The following is a 20,820-nucleotide window of genomic DNA, read 5'->3' as shown; positions in this document are numbered from 1 at the left end:
TCCAGAAATATGACGATCAACTGACATCTATCGGTGTCCACAACCCTCACATCAAAATAAGAGACTTATAGTGCAACAACTACCAAATAGCAGACATCCTAACACACACAAAACCATCAAGAAAAAACTTTAGTTTCCATTACCAAATTGACATGCAAGACATCAAACAACTACTTCATACCTTATTTAATGAAAACGTAAACAAACAAGTCATCTCCAGCATCAAATTTCCAGATACCCTAAACACTACAATTTGCACAACAGAAGTTTGTAAAAAAAAAAAATTAGTGCGATTATCATTAAATATCTTACACGATACGCGAGTAACCTAAGAACGAAATTCACACTTGAACTTGAACTTCTGGAACTTTCTTGCACAATTCGCCCAAAACTCCTTTCTGATAATTTGCTTGAGGTTGGAAACCTAGAAAACAACTTCACTCAAACAATGCGCACCAAAATTCTGAAACTTTTTGGGCGATTGATGGATGCAGCTATGGTGGATCAATGAGGAAGAACATGAGAGAGAGAGAGAGAGAGAGAGAGAGAGAGAGAGAGAGAGTTTAAAGGTCGCGATTTTTTTGAACTATAGAATGGGTAAACTTGGGTAGGGGGGGTTATGGCGCCCAAAAGCAAAATAAGTGAAAATAGTAAACTCATACTAATGGCGAGGCAACGTCTGTTAACTGACAGGGCTTTAATGGTATTGTACGGTTTGTGAGGGGCATTTTATGTATTATCCAAACTTAATGGGTATTTGGTGAATTACCCTAAAACTCGAAACTTGATGAATATTTCATGAAAAAACCGTTGTTTTTATTTAGATGAGAAATTTACCGTTTTTGTAGCACGATATAAACAGTACTAATGCTATATTTTGAGAACATCCAAATTCCAAACGGGTACGTGATTTTCAAATAAAATACCCGTACATTAATAAAGGCACGCCTAGAGCTGGTTGTACACGGGTGCACTTAAAAATTCCATCTTCATTAACTTTCATCAACCGAATGGACAATCATAACGTAAAAAACAAAGAATAAAAAACTAACATATTTGAATGAAGGAAATTTTGGTATTTACTACCTTTAAAATACACCACTTTTGTATTTACTACCTTATGAAATTTTTATTTTAAATTACTACCTTAAACTTCCAGATTTTTTTTATTTACTACCACTTTATAGTTTTCTCATTTTAAAATTAAGTTATCTCTTTCGTTTCTTAATCGTTTAAAGTGATTCGAAGTTCATTATTTTCCTTTTTCTATAGGGATTTCATTGAGAACGTCATTTCAAAAAAATTCGTTTGATAATTCATAAATATTTTAAACTTTTAAAAATAATATTTAATTTGTTTAAACTTTTACGAAATGTTAAACGGTAAGATCCCTATGGAATCCTTACATATAAATGAGAAGAATGAGCTTTGAATCACTTAAAATGATTAAGAAACGAAAGAGATATCTCAATTTTAAAATGAGAAAACTGTAAAATGGTAGTGAATACAAAAAAAATGGAACTTTAAGGTAGTAATTTAAAATAAAATTTTCATAAGGTAGTAAATACAAAAGTGGTGAATTTTTAAGGTAGTAAATACCAAAAAATCCTTGAATGAATTCCAGATATGTTGGAAATTATGGTGGAGGCCAAGCAGAGTGATGAGACAAGTAATTAGGCCAACCTCTATGGATATAATTACTACTATTATTACACCCTCCATCAAGCTGATCATCTTGATCTTGCACTAGCTGATGCATCTGCAACCCCATGGTTAACCCTGTACCCTCACCTACACTATAACCCTGATGCTGGCTAAGCTGATGATCACAGATTACGCCGAGGCTGCTAGAAGCTGAATTCACGGGTGGAAGCATAGTGGCAGAGATAAGAGGCTTCTCTCTAGGCAAAATATCAACCAAAAAATCGAACAAGTCAGTTGTAGAAAGTGCAGCTGATATATCAGTCTTCTGTAGAGTCTTTCTCTTACCCTCTTGAGTACTATTCCAAGCCCTGAGGGATAAATCCTGTATGAACATTTGACATGCTCGAGACAGTAGGACTGGAGCATCAGCTGATATCATACGTACATTATCGTCTGATTTCATTATCTTTTTAATCCTTGCTAATGGTAAGTTGTGGTTTCTGAAATCAACATCTTGTTTGCTCTCCTGTATCTGACTCTGCCAGAATCCCCTGAGCTGCTGCTGCAGCAGGGGACTACTGCCCCCGGCCCCGCCTGATGCTGAATCAATATGGGGTTTCTGTTTCTGTTGCTGTTGCTGTTGCTGTTGCTGTTGCTGATTGATATACCGAGTAGTAGTATCGACGAATGAAAATTTGTTATCAGAATGATTAAGGGACCAATGGGAATCCATTAATTGAAATTAATTTAGGAATTTGGAGAAAGTGTAACTGTGTACAAACAAGGAAAGTTTTTTTTGATATGTGATAGATTATTTGGTTACAAGGGGATTGGATATTGGTCTATTTATTATTTAAGGTGTTAAAAGGGAAAAAAAGTACGTAACTGAATGATGTGTTATCATGGAAGAGTACACTAAGCTTTTTATGCTATGGAAAAGTGCAATGGACTCATCATCATATTAGGGTTAAAATAAACCTTAATTGATGTTGCACTTTAAAAGTGCAATTTGCCGAGTGAAAGTTACACACAATTGGATGGGGGAAAGGGAGGGTCAAGGGCGAGAAAATTCACTTCTTTGCCGGAATAGGACATTAAGGTATGTTTTTTAAAATTAAAAAATATATAAGGGTATGTAAGCTATAAGGTGTTTTCCCTCAAAAATTATTATGACATAAAAGGTCTTTCTCACAAACTTTCCTAAAACGTTTGTACTTAAGAATTGAAACTTGTTTAACCAAACACTTAACGCAAATAAAAGGGTTATTCATTTTAACACTTTATAATTACATGTGTTACCTTATCACTTTCAGCACCTTGTAGATTTCGGGTGATACCTTATCAATTTCAGCTAATTTATCAATCCATTTCATGTCAGTTAGTGTTTCCAATCGTATAAGTATTGTTACTTGTGATTTCTGTCACAAAGTATTATAATATTATAATTAAATTCCCTCGTTAATAGACTAATATAAGTTATGCAAATACAATGGGGTTGATGCATATAGTTGTATACATGTTTAAGTACTCGATGCATGTTTATATTTTGAGCCTAAACAGTAATTATGTACTCCGTATATAAGTATTATATCACCTGGATTTTTAAAGTATAAACAAAAAAAGTAATATTTTTAAGGATATTTTGATATTTACCACCTTTTAAGTTTCAGCTTTTTGTATTTACCACCTTATAAAATGTAATTTCATATTTACCACCTTATTTTTATAAAAAGATTTGTATTTACCACATCTTGACGAATTTCATTCAAATTTCCATCAATATGGGCCCTATTTACCTAATTAATTTTAATTGGAAATCTAATGAAAAATGAGGAAAGTTAATTTTTTTGGTTAAGTGAGGCCCACATAGACGGATAATTGGATGAAATCCGTTAAAAGGTGGTGAATACAAACGTTTATTAAAACTAACGTGGTAAATATGAATTAACATTTTTATAAGGTGGTAAATACAAAAATTTAAAATTTAAAAGGTGGTAAATATGAAAAAATCCTATTTTTAAAGTATAAACAAAAAATGTATACTATAATGCCTAGATTTGTACAACATAGGGTAAGTTAAAAAATTGTAGCAAGATATACGAGTAGATCGAGTGATCATTATTTGATTAAAAGGTTTTGCCTCAACATTTTTGGAAAGAAATCCAACAACGTGATCTATGCCTTAAATGGTACTCCGTAGTTTTTTTTTTCTTTGTATTATTTGAAATAAAAAAATAAAAAAACTCTTCGACCGATATATATTCGTGCTTTTTATTTGCTGTTAGTCTAAGATAACATAATGATCATAATTTAGAAAGAAGTTGGGAGAGCATATGTTGAGTGCCCTTGCTTGACAAAAGTTTTCAAGGCACCCAACTTATTGGAGGAACATCTATCGACCTCCAATTAACCCTAAACTACCAATGGGTGCATTTGAAATGCTTCACTGAGGGTCTTTGATATGTGAAAATAGATTTTTGGCACTTAAAAGTTGGGATAGAGACTGTGAATTGATGATTCAAAATTCAATAAAAATATTGTCATTTCATTCTTGAATTGGAATGGGGATTTCCTCAACCTACTAGCATTCTGCTTCCCCTTTCGTTAACAACTGAGACGACATCAAGGATGTGCAAAGTGGATGATTCTTTAGCGCCATAAAATTCAAGGAGCTCTCAAATCAGATGTAACTTTATTGTTTGCAATAATAACACGGAAAATTACTTTACCTTGGTGGCAAGAAATGTCGGGCTCAAGATCGAGCAACTGCTTATAATTTTGACTTCCATCTTGCTTTCTATTACTTTGAACTATGAAACAAGGCTCGACTTTAAAAAAAACCGTGGAGTATGTCTTTGCCCCACCCTACTTAACTACAAATTTTAATCACATGCATGAAAACAATAAAGGAATTTTTTTAAAAATATTATACCTGGGCAATCTTTTATTTATAATACAAGGTTAGGTTTAACGTTTGAATCCTAGCACATTGGAAACAAGAATTGAATATAAAATTTAGAACAAAATTAAACATTTAAATATCGTGCACCCATTTAAAGCATTTCGTACAAAATACTACGTACAATGTTACCTCGATCGATTTTCACTTTGAGAAAGAGGTAAACAGTACAATGTTGTTGATAATTAACCTAATATATATCATTATGTAATAGACAATTAGAGCCGAGTGAGTTGAGGACATTATTGAGAATGATTATGAAAGTTGAAAAGCCTCATGCTTGAGGATGAGGTGTACAATGTTTTGTACTTGTTCCCAAAAACCATCATGTTTTATTTCATCATTAGCTACGTTTTTTTTACCACGCAGACACGTTTACCTAGGTTTGTTATATCCTAACAATTCACCATATGATTGTTAATCATCCCCACCAACAATCGAACTTCTACACTATAGTTTGTCCATTTATTGTACCTGCTTTCCTTAAGGAAAAGTTAGCCACGTGGGTGTTCATGTATTGTTAAGTTTTGTCTCCATGTACAAATCTTAACACATTGGGAAATATTCCCTCCGATCTCTTTTTGTTTTTTACGTTTTGTATTTTTCACGCGTTTTAACGAATAATTAATTTGCATCGAGATTCCTCAATTTTTTTATTTAAACAAGATAAATTACGTTTATTTATAATGTTTTCACTGTTATCAAAATTCTAATATTGGAAAATGAGAAAATTTTAATGTCCCAATGAAAAAGTGTGAGAGATTAAATGACCCAATGAATTTAATTGGTTTAAATAATAATTGGACACAAATTTTGATAGAATATGAGTTATTTATGTGATAATATAAAAAGAAATGTAAAGAACATTTTGAAATAACTAAAAAGGAAAACGTAAAAAACAAAAAGAGACGGAGGAAGTATAAACTAGTATTCGGGCCCGGGCGATGCCCCGGGTTAATACACGGATAAAAATTTAAAATAAATGCGATACTCCATAATTATTAAATTGTCATTTATTATACTTTGTTATGAAAAGATGATATATAATTTGATTTGGATTAGTGGTTAATTATTTGATTTACAAATTAGAGGTCACGGGTTCAAAACTAGTACCACACGTATTTATCATTTTTAAATAATAGTGTAATTGTGTATGACATGGAACATTAAAGTGAGATTAGTGTGAGTTCCACGTGGCACATAGACTTGCCTATCAACGCCTTTTAATATATATTATAGATAGATGAGTACTTTTTTTTAGGGGTATAATTTTAATTTTTTGGGGGGGTTTAAGTTGACTGACACACGTATTAAAAAAGTATAATTGAATGTGTCTTATTACGTTATATGCACCCGATGCGTGTGAATATAAGAAATCGATTTGTGTTATTACATTTAAACCTGAAATAACATGTAAAAAATATAATATAAATGCGAAGCGTGAGAATATAAGAAACATATAAGTTACATAGACCCGAGCGCATATAAACATATTGATTAAAATGGTAAGAATTTGTTTAAGGGGTTAGATTTATTAAAATGTTTCTTTGGGCTTTTCCTAGTGGGTAGTGTGGAGGGTATTTTAGTAACCCAAGGGAGACACCAAAAGTGGATTTACTAAAATAACTTCACTTCTTCACTTATATAATAAAGATTAATATAGATATCATCAGGAGTGACACATGCATGTCATTTTCTAGTACAAAATTTTCTGTCAAACAAGTTTTTCTAAAAATATATCAACTTTATTTCTTTTTATTTTTTATCCTTATTTATAAAGTGTTTATGTATGGCAACAAAATATTGGAATATAAAATATGAAAATGAATAGATAACACGTAATAATAATTTTCTTAATTGGTAATATTTAGTCAAATAGATATATCATAAGGAAAAATTAGCATATTAAGTATTAAAATATGTAATATGTATAAGATGAAACTAAATTGCATATGAAATGATTAAATAAGTATGTTCAAGATTTATTAATTATGCATTTTCTTTATGAGTAGTGATAGGCGGTCGCACACCTATACAAATTAAAAATAATACCTAACCTGTACAACTAATTATGTAGTAGGGCAAGTAGGGTCGAATCCACAGGGAATGACTCTTAATTAGAACTAACTTGACAATCTACCCCGTATATAATTGCTAAGGAGAAAAACGTTTGAGGGTTGATTAAGGACTAATTCTATCAAAAACAACTAAAGAATGAAACTAAGAAACAATTGGTTAAATGTCTAGGGATATGAGACTTCCCACTAGCATGCATTGGGTGAATTACTTCCCCTACTACAACAACGAAACAATGAAATTCTTAAGAGAATAGATGCACCATATATAGTATCGGAGACCCTCTTTCGAGCTAAATCAGCGACTTCCTCTACCTTACAATCACTAGGACTATATCCAGCAAAGCAAAGACTTTGAGCATAACATCCTAACATTCAACTAATTCCTACCACCTATTCCCGTGGGGTAGTTCAAAGTCCAACTAGGAATTCCTAATTAGCATAAGCATGACAATTAACCACATGCATGAGGGGATTAGGGGAGAAATTAATTCACACCAAAACCTACTAGAGTCATCAAAACCCCTAGACTAATTGACTACTCACACATAGTGAACTTGGGTACTAGCATTACTTCTATAAGCAAACAAATGTTCAACATGAAGAAATTCTACTAATATTGAGGAGAGAGAAAATCAAGATAAACAAACCCCAATTTCACAAACTGGATGAGTAACCACAATAAATGCAGAATTGAAGTGTAATAAATATCATTCAACAACCAAAATCATGTAAAGATTAAGTAATTAAGAGGATTCAGAACTTACAAAGAAGCTTCCATGGCTACAATGGCTAGTCCACCATTAATGGAGAACTTAAATCCTTCACAAGCTTGAGAAGTTGAGTTGCAAAGGAAGATTGATGTAAAACTAAGTGAAAATCATAAAGAGAAACTACATAAACTAAGATTTAAGACTGAGCTAATCTAAGTTGAAGAAATGAAAAATGAGGGTTAGGGCCAAGTTTACAATGGAGAAGATGAGGTACTTATATTGGGGCTTTAAAATGCCCAAAATAATGACTTCAGATTGGGCACGTGATTGCATTCCCAGTGCAAGCTTTGCACGAGGTGATCTTGCAAAATCTTGGAGAGCTTCTGCTCGTACGACCCCTGCAAAGTTGGCACGACTCGTGCAGCGCCCACGTACTAGTGGACAATTTCTCGTAAAAACGCCATAGCTTCGTTTCTACTTGTCAAAATCAAGCGTGTGACCACTTGGTGGGAATCTATTGAGATAAGCTATCACCTCCAAGTTGAATAACCTTCATATGTTGAGTATACTGAGAGTTATGGTCATTTTAAGTTGAAATTTGTGTAAGCGCTCTCCCAAGTTCGCCCAAGTAACTTCATTCCATTATGAGATACCTCTACATGCTTTGTAAGATCACCTTGAACGTACCTACAAGGTAAAACAAGTAGTAGAAGTATCCATGTCCTAAAAGTATGACAAATAAACTAAAAACATGAAATAAGTACAAACTACACGAAGTAGAGAAACTAAGCAAAACTAGGCTATAAAGAGCAAAATGAGTATAAAAAGGGAGTAACAGCCAAGGCACTTAGGGGGATAAAAAGAGGTATAACAACCACTTATCAAACTCCCCCAATCTAAACCTTTATTCGTCCTCGACTAAACAAAATAAAAGTACGAAACACCTACCTAAGAATGCAATAAACTCATTTTACGGTTTTACCCAAGTCAACTTGTAATAAAGTGGTTCACAAACAAAGAACAATCAAACAACTTTTGAAACAACTTTCTTCCAAATGTACACCTCTTTAGTAAGTGGGGGCATAGAGAATGAATGTTCAAGATTGCAACAGAACAGCTCTTTAGGCATTTTACTGGTCCATTAGAGCATAACTAGCAATTCAAAAGTTCATAAGCTCTTCTTAGGCTATAAAATACCAAAGTGATATCCACCTCCCCTAAATGTACGTATGGACCCCTTAGGCTCCACTCTACTTGAGACAAGTACCAAAAAAAACTAAGTGTGGGAGGCTCCACTCTACTTGAGACAAGTATCAAGTTTTGTACCAAGCCAAAATGGCCTGATTTTGGAACGACATCTAAAACTGACATGATGTTGTGATTAAAGAAAAAAACAACGTGATTTTGGAACAAAATGTTTGTACAAGGTGTGAAATCACCCACAAAACACCAGCAAAACAAAATAAACTACAATCTACGAAAACAAGCAAAAAAATAAACTACAATCTGCAGAGCTTTCCTCCCTGATTTGCCTAGCATAATGCAATACCAACAGCACCTTTACTTAGCTTGCATGTATATGAATCACAACAAACTTTTACCATCTATCAGTCTCGACTTCAATTCCTTTGCTGCCACCAATTGGCAATTGTAGCAGATGTTAGCACTTAGCTGAGGTAGAGGAGGGACAAAATGGTACACGGGGTTCTAATTAGCAATACATTAACATATTCGTAAATTTGGGAGTACAATTTAGGACAACTCAACAAATTAAAAGGCTAAGTGAAAAAATTACAGCATTCTGCAAAGTGCAAGAAACAACTATTGTGTAGCTAGTGAAATAGAATGTTAAGGATCTGATGCAAGTTTTGTTTGCGCGAGTATGAAACTATGCTTTTGGATACGTTGTACTCCGCGTATATGAGTCAATCTAATAGGGATTGTTATTCTCTGTATAAGCTTAGAGAACGCGATCATAGTTAACATACAAGTATCACTAAAATAGAAAAACATGAAACTACTACAAGTTTTGAAGTGATAATAATAAATCAACCAACGCTAGCAGTTTGCATAGTAAGTAATGAATTTAATTGACATAACAAAAACAATGATTCTGTTTTATTATTTGAGTTGATGAATGTCCACAACAACTAAAATAGTGGATCCCTACATTTAACAAAAAGAAACTCTATGGATCTGCATCGATGAGTGATTTGCTATTCATAATCAAGCTCGAAAGGAGTCCAATTTATTACAGTCTGACATAGCAAACAGGCTCGAATTGTACGGAACCAGCCCATTCGACGAAGTGGTATGACCTCATTATCGTGGGAATCAATTTCATAATACTTCTTCCGGGAAACATCAGGAGAGCTGAGTTCTGTTACCATTTTTCCCATAAGCTGAGAAACTATTACGATATCTTGATTTGACAATCCATATCCTGTTGCAACTTGTTCCTCGATTACCTGACTTATATCACTTTCAAGTGACAAGACTATTTCCTTGACAGCCGCTTCACCAGCACGAAAATAAGTAATCCACAATTTGACGGATATGGGTATCAAATCATTAGTTTTCTTCAATTTTCTCCCTATTAACCTAAATGATGTCTTAGGTAGTAATCTACACACCTGACGAGGCACAACCTTCAAACACTCTCCCAGATCCTGACTACTAATTGGTGTTGAGTTAATAGGAGGAACACTTGTCTGTGCAAGAAACGGGTCATCCAACAGGACAACTGCCGTGGGTCTTTCAGATGCAGGAACCAAACACCTCTCGATGAACTTCTTAGCAACAGGGTCTGCAACCCTTGTTAATGCATCAGGCTTTATACCAGACCTAGCCTTTGTACGAGCATAATCTTTGTCAACATATTCACTGTATGGATGTTCAAGGGTGATCATCTGTAATACGCACATCCCAAAAGAGTAAATATCAACTGTCTGTTTACATGCTTCTCCTTCGTTAACCTCTGGTGCAGTGAATTCTGGTGAATTATAAGTATCCCCACTGTACTCTTCATCAAGAAACATCGCCAGATTGAAATTTCCCAGTTTAACAATTCCAGTGTCTCCATTAATAAAGATGTTTTCTAACTTAACATCACGGTGAATTATCGGCGGATTGTGACTGTGAAGATAATCCAACCCCTGAAGAATCTGTCTGCACCAATTCTTGATTGCTCCATCACTTGAAAGAACATTTTTCCGAAGATAATCACCCAAATTCCCAGAACTAGGAAGATCAACAATCATGTAAATTCTTTTCTTCTGAACATCAACCCAAGAATCGTAGCATCTCACTATGTTATCATGCTTTAATGACATCACGACATCGACTTCTTTACACAAAGTCTCAACATATTTCTCGTTCTTCAACGTTTCCTTTGATAATATTGTCTCAGACCAACCAATCTCCAGACCATTAACACCATCAAACCCTTTGAAAACTACTTTATCAGAAACTCCTCCTATGATGATGCCATATCTTACGAATTGCCCGATTAAATCTCTCCCGTTGATTCCATACAAGTTGGGTTGCCATAAAGACATTACTAACAGAAAAAGGATTTGGAATGGATTATTGTTATGGAGTACGTTTTGATACAGTACGGGACGAGAGGAATTAAGTTTGGTGGAATAAATGACAAATGATGAATTTGACGATGATGATAGAATGATTTATATTTATAATAACAGTTGGGATTAAGTCGGTATTCAAGAAACTGAATTTACCATTTCTTGATTTTAATTTCACTTTATTAATACAACTATAATGCAACCAACTAATCCTCTGCAGAATATTAGCGGGGTTTTTCTTTTTAAAACTAACTAATAACTAATTCTGTTTGCTACAACTCTACAAGTGGTTACGTTCATTTAAGTTGCACTAATTAATGTTGCATGTGTTTATGAAAATAAAGTTCATTATTTAGGGGCTAATTAGGATTAACTAGGATTCTTAGGAATTTAGGATCGATTAGGGGTTAATCACTGTAACGGCTTTAAGGTCCTTGCGCCATTAAGGGTACTCTGGATGTATTTTTTAAATTTTAGGGGCATTTGTTAAGTTATGAAATCCTTGCAGGTATTTTGGTAAATAAAATGAAAGCACGAGAATAGTTCATGAAAAATCCGTTTTTTTAACACAATTTTGAAATAATGACCTTTCTAAAAATAATGACCTTTCTAAATCACATAACCTACCTTTATCTATTATTACTATATACTAAAAGAGACACCAGGAATGACACGTGTCACTTCCGGGTGAAAAATTTTCCCGCCAAAAACTCTTTCCTAAAAAGACATATCTATTTCATTCTTTTTTTTTTATTTTCTCTCCTTTTGTATAAATATTTATATATGGAAAAAAAATTTAAAATTATGGAATATGCCATTATTAGAAAATTTTGGTAATATTTTAGTCAAATTGCCATATCAATAATAGAAAATATTCTTACTTAATATTTTTGGTCAAATTAGCATATTAAATATATCAAATATTTTAGTCAAATCATCGTATTAAACATATAAAATATATTACGTAGTAGGTTAAAATTGTATATTATATGATAAAATGAGTATATTCGAGATTACTATTTACGCAATAGATTTAAGATTTTAAGGGATAAATAATTCAATTAAAATTTTAATAACAAAATGGTCAAATAATAATTCTCAAATATCCGTGCGTGCACGAGACCTAATCTAGTTTTTACCTAAAGTTTGGTTTTACAACTAATAGTTGTTAGAATATGTCTTGAATCGGTCATGCCCCTTATTTTACGTATCTGTTATTCTGGACTAGGGTTATCCGTTGTGGGTCTATTTTCTGGGTTATTCCGCATCTGCCTAAAAAGTACTGTGTAAACTCTTTAAGTCATAACCTAGTTGTACTCTGTAATTTGTACTCCTCAACATCAATAAAACTTTCCCCTCATCTGCATGTGGTCTATGGACGTAGCTAACACATTATTAGTGAACCAAGTTAAATCTCTGTGCTCTTTATTTACATTATTTATAATCTTTTTGGCTTCCGTTATAACAATAACAAAATTTCTTTGAACCACGAACTCAAGAAGCGGGCTTCGTATGCGCGACCCAACACGGCAACACCCACGCGCCATCTATTACTATATACTAAAAGAGACACCAGGAATGACACGTGTCAATTCCTGGTGCGATTTTTTCCCGCCAAAACCACTTTCCCAAAAAAAAAGTGTATCTGTTTGATTTTATATTTATTCTCTACCTTTTTTATAAACTATTTATGTATGGAAACAAAATTTAGTTTATAAATTATGGCAATAATAGATACGGCGTAATAATAATTATTCTAAATTGGTGATATTTTAGTCAATTTGTTATATTAATAATGGAAAATATATCACTCAATTTTTTTGGTGAAATTACCATATTAGCATTTAAATATGCATATTAGATGAATAAATTTAAACGAGTATGTTAAAAATATTATAACTATAAATTAGTTTGGGAGAAATTCAGTTAAATATTTTGTGAAAAAAATTATTAAAATCCGTACGTGCACGGAATTTAATCTAGTTTAATATAACCATATGTCCATATTAAATAAACAAACTGTTGCTTCAAGTAAGAATGAATTGGGCCTATTTCTATTTCAGCCCAATTTTTTCTTTCTCCCTTTTTCGCATATTAACCACAAGTATCAAGGTTATCAAAACCTTGAGCTTCAATTTAATCATTTTGCACTGCAATTTTCAAAACCCAAAATATCAATTCTCCATTAAAGAACTTAATTCATACTTCTATTTAACTAAAAAAAAACTACATTAAATAGCTGTGTAATAACTCCCAATCAAATGGAGAAAATGTAAACTACAAGAATTTGTATCTTTAGCGACAACCTAATTACGAAAGGTCAAAAATTCTGTCGCAAAAACCTTTTGCGATAGGACTAATAACCAAACAAAGACGGGAACAACCGTCGCAAATGTATTTTACGACGGGTTAACGACGACCCCCTTTTATGACGGGTTCGCGACAGGAAATCCTGTCATTAATCAATGATTATTGGTCTTTAGCGACGGTATTTCCCGTCGTTAATGGTACAATTTTTTGTAGTGGTATTTCCTCGACCTTCTTATTTAAATTACTGTTGAAAATTCTCATTGGGAAACACAAAGAAAAGAAAGTGAAAATTAAAGAGTCCCACATTGGGAAAACTGTTCATATTTTCCTTGTTTATTAATTAGGGAATGGGTGTAACTCTTGTTTAAGAAAGTGTGAGAGGAGGGAAAACTAGTTTGAAATTGTGTTTTCCCTTGAAAAATGTTTTTCATGGAAAATCATTTTACAATGAAAACGTTTTACGCCATACCAAATAGAGCCTTAGAAGAAGACGACATAACGTAGCTATACAAATTACAAAGTGATGGATGGGCCGGGCTGGGTAACATATTACGGAGTACATGCATGGGACACCAACATAATAACATACTTAATTTAACCAATCCCAAAATAGAAAGGTAAAATGAGAAAGAAGAAGAATTACTACCCTTTAATTTGATAGAACATCTTACAAAGATAAGCACATGTACATGACAATTGACAAACAATAAACATAATAATTGACTTCCACAACTATCTCGATAGATTTATGCCTTAGGACAACTCGAACATGGCCCGACCGTGACCGTGACCGTGACCGTGACCGTGACCGTGACCGTGTCCGTGACCCACTCTTATTAGATCTCTGTACATATATTTGCACCACACATATATTGTACGTGATATGTTGGATGATAGAGATTGCTTTTATAGTGAAGCTACCACCAATTTCCGAATGACAACCTTACTTTGTGGCTGCCAATACTGCTGGCCCTTCAACCTGAAAACATCACCCCGATATATTGATCCATCGCATATACAGTTATTATTATGCATTTATTTATTTATTTATTTATTTATTCAATCTCAAGTCAAAGTAATTCCATTTTATACCGTTTATCGTTATGTATGCATCCATGTCACTAGCTCACTATGTCGATTGACTCAATTCACAACTTCTCAATACGTTTTAGTACCCAATTAAGATATGTGAGCATATGCTGTTTAATTAAGTTACTCAAGTAATTTCATTCATTTTGCTCAAAGATTTAACTAATTCATCATCCGAGTAGACGTAGTAGCTAAAGGCTAAAGCCTATACCTTGAACGTAGCGCCCCAAAACTCCTCGTCAGTAGCAGGAATAGCGGTAACTATGTTCTTAGGGTTCTCGTAGCATCTTAATTCTCCTATGGCAGTGGAGTAAAAACACCCTGCAAACACAAACAAACAAACATTCAGTACGTTACCTCCTTAATTAAATTAGGCCAAATCAAAGTTTCAAGTTATTTAACACGGGAGTACAATTTAGCAACAATATATTCTCCTCTATAGGGCCATATATAGGGGATTAGTAATAATTAAAGTTTTACCGTACACGTACTGGCAATTGTGATAAAATAAAATGTGCGTACTAACGAAAAAAGAAAGGAGGAAGTATGAGATCGATTAACGACATCTTCTTGTGGTAAAGAAGAACATTCCTACAAAGGACCTACCTTGAGGGAAAGACGTATTTTAGTGATCAATTAATTAATAGTACTAGTACGTAATTAGGGTGGGTTTGATGATCTATCGCAATCTCAAATAGTCGTATTCAAGCACCTACCTTGAGGGAAAGACGCAAGTGACTTGCCGCAAGAGCCTTTAAGCAAGTCAGCGTCATTAGCAAATGCAACATATCCATCACTAGTAATTCCCCAGTATAGAGGGACTTTGCCATATTGATCCTGCCAAAAAAAAAAAATGTTATTATTATTAGAATTATTACAATAAATATACAAATTATATGCAAACATAAGAATTAATCGATCACATAATGAAAAACGAAAACACACCGATGCCACAAACAAGGTGGATGTAGACTTGTCGAAAACAATAAAAGAAAAGTCTCCTTCCAAGTGACCAATAACATGGTTTGTAGGGTGTGGTGCTCGATCACGAAGTGCTTTGTACGCTTCTATCACCAAGATTGATTCATTGGCAATCTTTGCCAATCCATAATGTTGGTTTAGACTGCCTAGATTGTCAAGTGCACCTTCAAACAAGCAGAATATCTCATCTTTTGCTGCAAACGACCTGCCATTTTTAACCATCCAATTTAGCTACCTTTCCTAATTACCACTAATCAAACTTGATCCATCAACTAATTCATTACAAATTAACAACTTGCAAAGTACATTGCTTGATTTACTACATAAATTAGGAAAATAGAAACGATAAAATTGAGTAACTTTAAACTTTGTCCATTTTGGAACAGACCAAGATTCAACGTTTTTTTCTCTTTTTCGTTTGTTAATCTCTATAATATAAGTCAACTCGTGAATAATTGTTGTCCACTTAAAATGCTCTTACTATGGAAGTACTCTTTTAAAATTATTGTATTTTGGAAAAAAAATACGCATTAAAATCTACTTAAAATAACCAGCAAAAAAAATAACAAAAAGGCATGACAATGGGGGACAACCTCAGTTCCTAAATGGGTAAAGCCAACACCAACAACACACAAAAGGCTATGCATAATTGGGTGAGTAATAGTAGTGGTAAAACTATAGATCAACATCTTAATTCTTACCTAACTTTAAAAATTAGTGTTGATCCCAACTTCACACCTTTAAAATTATCTTCTCAATTTCAACGTTTTTACGCAAGACTAGAGGTAGCAAACAATTTGTCCGTATAAAACTTGGTTAAGGGTGCGTTATGTTCACCTTAAAAAAAAATAAGTTTCAGGTCCAATAAGTTCAGATAAGTTCCAATAAGTTCCATATTAATAATAATATTATTATTTATTATTATTAATATTATAATGTTCAAGGGCTTGACGATACTATCTCTTTCTTAACTTCCTTCATGTAGATTCTTACATATTATTATAAGTTCAGATAAGTTCAGGTCAAATAAGTTGAACAGAAAGCACCCTAAGTATATCATGTTGGTTTTAGGTCCGGTCAACTTTCGTCAAATAAATTTTGAGCTTTTCAAGTCCGGTCAACTTCCCTTGGATAAATTTCGAGCTTGAGAAAGCTTAGCCTATTTTTCTACGCTCCCTAATCTTAATAACAGGGGATAATATGGTAAGGTTTTTGAGTGGCTATGCTAAAATGGTAGCCACCACAATACTTTAAATTTGAGCCCTTCATTATTGTTGACTCGTTTGGAGTCTGGACCATTGGTTATGTTGACTTTGTATTACTAATAATTTATGGAAAATTTAAATATTTAAAAATTTAAAAATCTACTTTTATCCTCCACGTTCATTTTTTTAGTATTTTCTCTCTCTTCATCAGTTTTTTTTTGTTCCTCGTAAAAAAAGAAAAAAAAGTAAAAGGTCATCTACTACTCTTCCTAATTAGATTATGCTACAACTTAATGTTCCTAATTTGAGAGTGATGGATAGCTCAGTTGGTTAGAGCTTCCATCCCGGATCTAGGTGATCCTGTGATCGATTCTCATCCCCGCCCTTTTGGCTCATTCGCACCCAAAAAAAAATTCCTAATTTGATTCTAACGTTCAATTTTATTTATTTTTGTTATTTTATCTCTCTTTCATCTATTTTCCTAGTCTGATTCTGCCAAGAACATTAACAATGAACTCACCTTTCTCGATCGCACACTTTCATGGTTTTGCTTCGTAGGATTTTATCAAGTCACAGTTAAAAATGCAGGTCCTCTTGTTTAATACTTGCTAGACAATGTATGGTGGCTGCCTAATGCTGTTAAAGCTATGGGACAAAATCCTCAAATTATATATAAAAAAAACTATGAAACCCAGGAGTTTCATAAACTTGTTCAAATGAATCCAACCAAATTTGTAATCCATAAATGTACTGATAACAATTGGAACTTAATCACATAGCTCGCATATAAGAGAGTCTAATACATTCTTTTGCGGCCCGTTTAGTAGCCGATAATAAATGGTCGGAATGGAAATAAATCTAAGTGATTTGACAAGAAAAATAACATCATAATGCCCATGGTATTGAAACATGTCTCAAATATGAAGTTTTTCTTCATAAATTTGCATTCCCACAAAATACCAAATCCCAAACAATAATGGATTGTAATGGAAATTTATGAAGAAATTGAAATAATTTTGAATAAACTAGCAATATCACGAGAATTGATGTTGATTTTCTTTACATTTATTCTGAGTAACACTATGTATGACCAACCACTAAACGAATGTTAGGATAAAACTCACAATTCATCAATCTAATAGTAAAAGCCTAAGATTTCTAGAATCCCTTTATCACCCAATCTAAGAGGGATTCTACCAGTTGTGACTTTCCCAGGGATAAGGTAGAAGAAAAACCTCCTAATTAGGTACTTTTTCCGTTATTTTTTAGATGACACAATTCTTTAGACACGTTTGCCAATGTACGATTTCAAACATTATTATCTTCAATTATAAATAGAAAAAATTATAAAACGTTGATGTTCGGAAAATATTAATTGAGATGAATTTAATAAGACCTCACATGATTGTTTTTCCTTAAGCATAAATCACAAAAGAAAGTCAAAAGATCTTGTATGAATAGTGTCAAAATCAAATTGTGCCATATAATAAGAAACAGGGAAAATATTAGATATTGACACGTATCATACACTTATAATTGAGACATACGAGGGCCATTGACGTACAACTAGTGGCAGGAATCTTGATGGGCGCCTGAATAAATTTAAAGAAACTTGTAGACTCAATCCGTCCCAAAATTATAGTCATGTATTCCAAATCGAGACGTCCCATAATTATAGTCTTGTTTTCTTATTTGAACATAAAATACTTTTCATATTACCCTCATTTAGAAACAAAAAACAAAAATAAAAATGCATTAGAAGTCTCCCCATGTACTATACTTCCCCTCCCCCGTATACTTTATTTCTTTTTTATATTTCAATTTTCCACAAGATATATTTCAATTTTTTTAAAATTTATATTTTTAGTCAAATAGGACTATATAATTTTAGAAAAGAGGGAGTATAAATTATGGGTGCAAATAGTTATACCTAGTGATTAAATGGTTACCCTTTGTCATTTGTCTTATGAGTAGTGTGTACACGGTAACACGCAGTAGTTTGGAATTTATGTCGTGCATTTGTCTTATGAGTTATGACTTATGACTCATTCAGGGGCGAAAAAATAACTTAATACGTGGTGGAGTACTTTTTTTGTTATTCGGTAAGTCTTTTTTCTCACTTTTTCATTTGAATAGGGTGGTGATCTAGGGATGTCAGTGGGGCGAGTTTCGCTGGAGACCCGCCCCGCATCCGTCTCAAGTAGGCGGGGGTGGAGGTAGGTTTGGCGGGTGATGGGGCGGGGATGGGTATAAAAATCGTACCCGTCATGGTTGATGGGGCGGGTGTGAATTTTGTGTTGAACCCGCCCGCCCCGTCCTATACCCACTCGCCCCGCCCCATCCTCACTCGCCCCGCTTCATACCCGCTATGGGTGATGGGGTGAATTTGAATTTATTTGCATCTTTAGGTGATAATATAAATTTAGGTGAGATTTTTATTTTTTTTCTTTGGATTTTTTTTGTTATGACGAGTATTTTTTTCGATTATATAGGTTACTTTAGGCATAAGGAATTTTTTTCTATAGTTAACTTTGATTACTCCGTATATATGGCAAATGTTTGCTAAATAAGAAAAATTAGGTGGGTATTAGCGCGGGGATAAGATGGGGAGGGATACCTAGTTAGGTGGCGGGGCGGGAATGGATTTTAGCTTACACCCATTGGGGCGGGGATGGGAATGAATTTTGTACCCGCCATGGGTGATGGGGCGGGAATAAGTATGAAAATTTTAGGTGGGGATGAGGATGGAGGGACCTACATCCGCATCCGCCCCGTCCCATTGACATCCTTATGATGATCTATGCCAAGTTGCCAACAACCGACAACTTTTTTTTTAATCTTCTTGCTTACCTCCTATGTTAACTTTTTTTTTTTTTTTTCTTTCTTTGTGTGTGTTTGAAAAAAATTATATGGCTATGATATAAATCTGATTCGATCTTGGATATAACTTTCACCAATAACATTCGAAGAATATTTGTTTTGGTTTGATTAGGGAAACTAGAGTAAATAGTGCCTAACACATGCACCAAGGATGAATTATAAGCTCGGAGAAAAATCAAAATTGATAAAAACAGAGGAGATGTATACTTTTGTTATGAACAGCATTTAGTGAAAAAAAATATATATACCTAGGCCGGATTGGAGATTCTCCTACATGTGAAAAGGCTAAATTGGCGTAATCTCCGAGTTGGGCGGAAACAGCAGAGGTGTTTCCAGCTAGGAAGCGGCTAAGAAGCTCGGCCGCCTTCGTCTTTGGCGACGGCGTCCGACTTCCAGCAGCCACCAGCTCCTCCGGCGGTGACACCACTGAGCTACTAAACACTCCCAACATCCTCTCTTTTATTTATTTATTTTAAAGGGGAATAAAAAAACTCTCTGGATTTTTTTGTGTAAGTTTGGAACTTGGAAGCTCAGAGGAAGTACATAGAATGATTAGCAATGATCATAGGCTCTTAGCATTGGGAATTTAAAGGACGCAAAAAGGGTATTATTGTCATTTCGATCGTGATTAATAACAAGCCCCACTTAAGTTTTTTTTTTTTTTTTTCTTAAAAGGAAAAGTAAACTCATTAATGAAAAGATGATATTGAGGTAGCGTGTGAAATATTTATTATAGTAAAAGATAATGTGAGTAATTGTGGAGACCTCAAGAAAGAGAGAAATATTAATATAATTGGAAGTGGGGATCAAGTCATGTCAATAAAAAAAATTGTATCTCTTTTTAAAATACGGAGGGAGTATACAACATAAATAGAGATGTAATCCCTCCGTCTCATATTACTTGTTACACTTTACTTTTTTTCGTCCATCCCAGGTTAGTTGTTACACTTCTAATTAGGAATAACCTTACAATTATTATATTGTCTCTCTCTTCCTACTATATTTTTTGGTTCCTACCCTCTCTCTCATTCAATTAAAAAAAATCACTAATTTCTATCGGATCTACTTTTTCAATAAAATAACAATTGATAATCAACCACTTATCATCACCTAAAACATTGTGCAAAAGTAAGTGTAACGAATAATTTGGGACGGAGGGAGTAACAAATATTTCATATATGGCAAATTGAATTGAATATATATATGTTCTCTTGAGTTAACCCTATGATTGGGGTCTAAGTTTTGCAAAAAATCACCAATTGGGACCTCGCCTTATTTTGGTCAATAATTGGGACCTCATCTTATTTTTATGGCCAAAGTTAACTATAATGGTTAAAGAAATGTTAAGTCTTTGAGTTAACAAATATAATACAAAAGTAC

At 33.6% G+C, this 20,820-nt stretch overlaps 3 protein-coding genes across 3 annotated transcripts; all 3 read right to left on the bottom strand.

Moving 5' to 3' along the window:
- Positions 1-1,422: 1,422 nt before the first annotated feature.
- On the bottom strand, positions 1,423-7,412 carry LOC110800071 (nuclear transcription factor Y subunit C-2-like). Its single transcript, XM_056839977.1, has one exon. It carries the CDS (start codon positions 2,375-2,377, stop codon positions 1,637-1,639), a length of 741 nt encoding a protein of 246 aa, XP_056695955.1. The 5' UTR covers positions 2,378-7,412; the 3' UTR covers positions 1,423-1,636.
- Positions 7,413-9,607: 2,195 nt separating this feature from the next.
- Positions 9,608-10,948, bottom strand: LOC110800061 (serine/threonine-protein kinase WNK8-like). The gene has a single exon (XM_022005349.2). It carries the CDS (start codon positions 10,946-10,948, stop codon positions 9,608-9,610), a length of 1,341 nt encoding a protein of 446 aa, XP_021861041.2.
- A 2,960-nt stretch (positions 10,949-13,908) lies between these two features.
- LOC110800497 (stem-specific protein TSJT1) lies at positions 13,909-20,008 on the bottom strand. The gene is made up of 5 exons (XM_022005801.2): positions 19,689-20,008; positions 15,320-15,560; positions 15,091-15,211; positions 14,586-14,695; positions 13,909-14,264 (listed from the first exon to the last, which is right to left on the bottom strand). Exons 1-5 carry the CDS (start codon positions 19,889-19,891, stop codon positions 14,229-14,231), a joined length of 711 nt encoding a protein of 236 aa, XP_021861493.1. The 5' UTR covers positions 19,892-20,008; the 3' UTR covers positions 13,909-14,228.
- Positions 20,009-20,820: the final 812 nt, after the last annotated feature.

The sequence above is a fragment of the Spinacia oleracea genome, chromosome 3 (assembly GCF_020520425.1).
Source record: "Spinacia oleracea cultivar Varoflay chromosome 3, BTI_SOV_V1, whole genome shotgun sequence".
NCBI lineage: Eukaryota > Viridiplantae > Streptophyta > Magnoliopsida > Caryophyllales > Amaranthaceae > Spinacia > Spinacia oleracea.
Note: the sequence above shows the minus strand (reverse complement) of the source record. Positions and strands in the feature narration are given on the sequence as shown.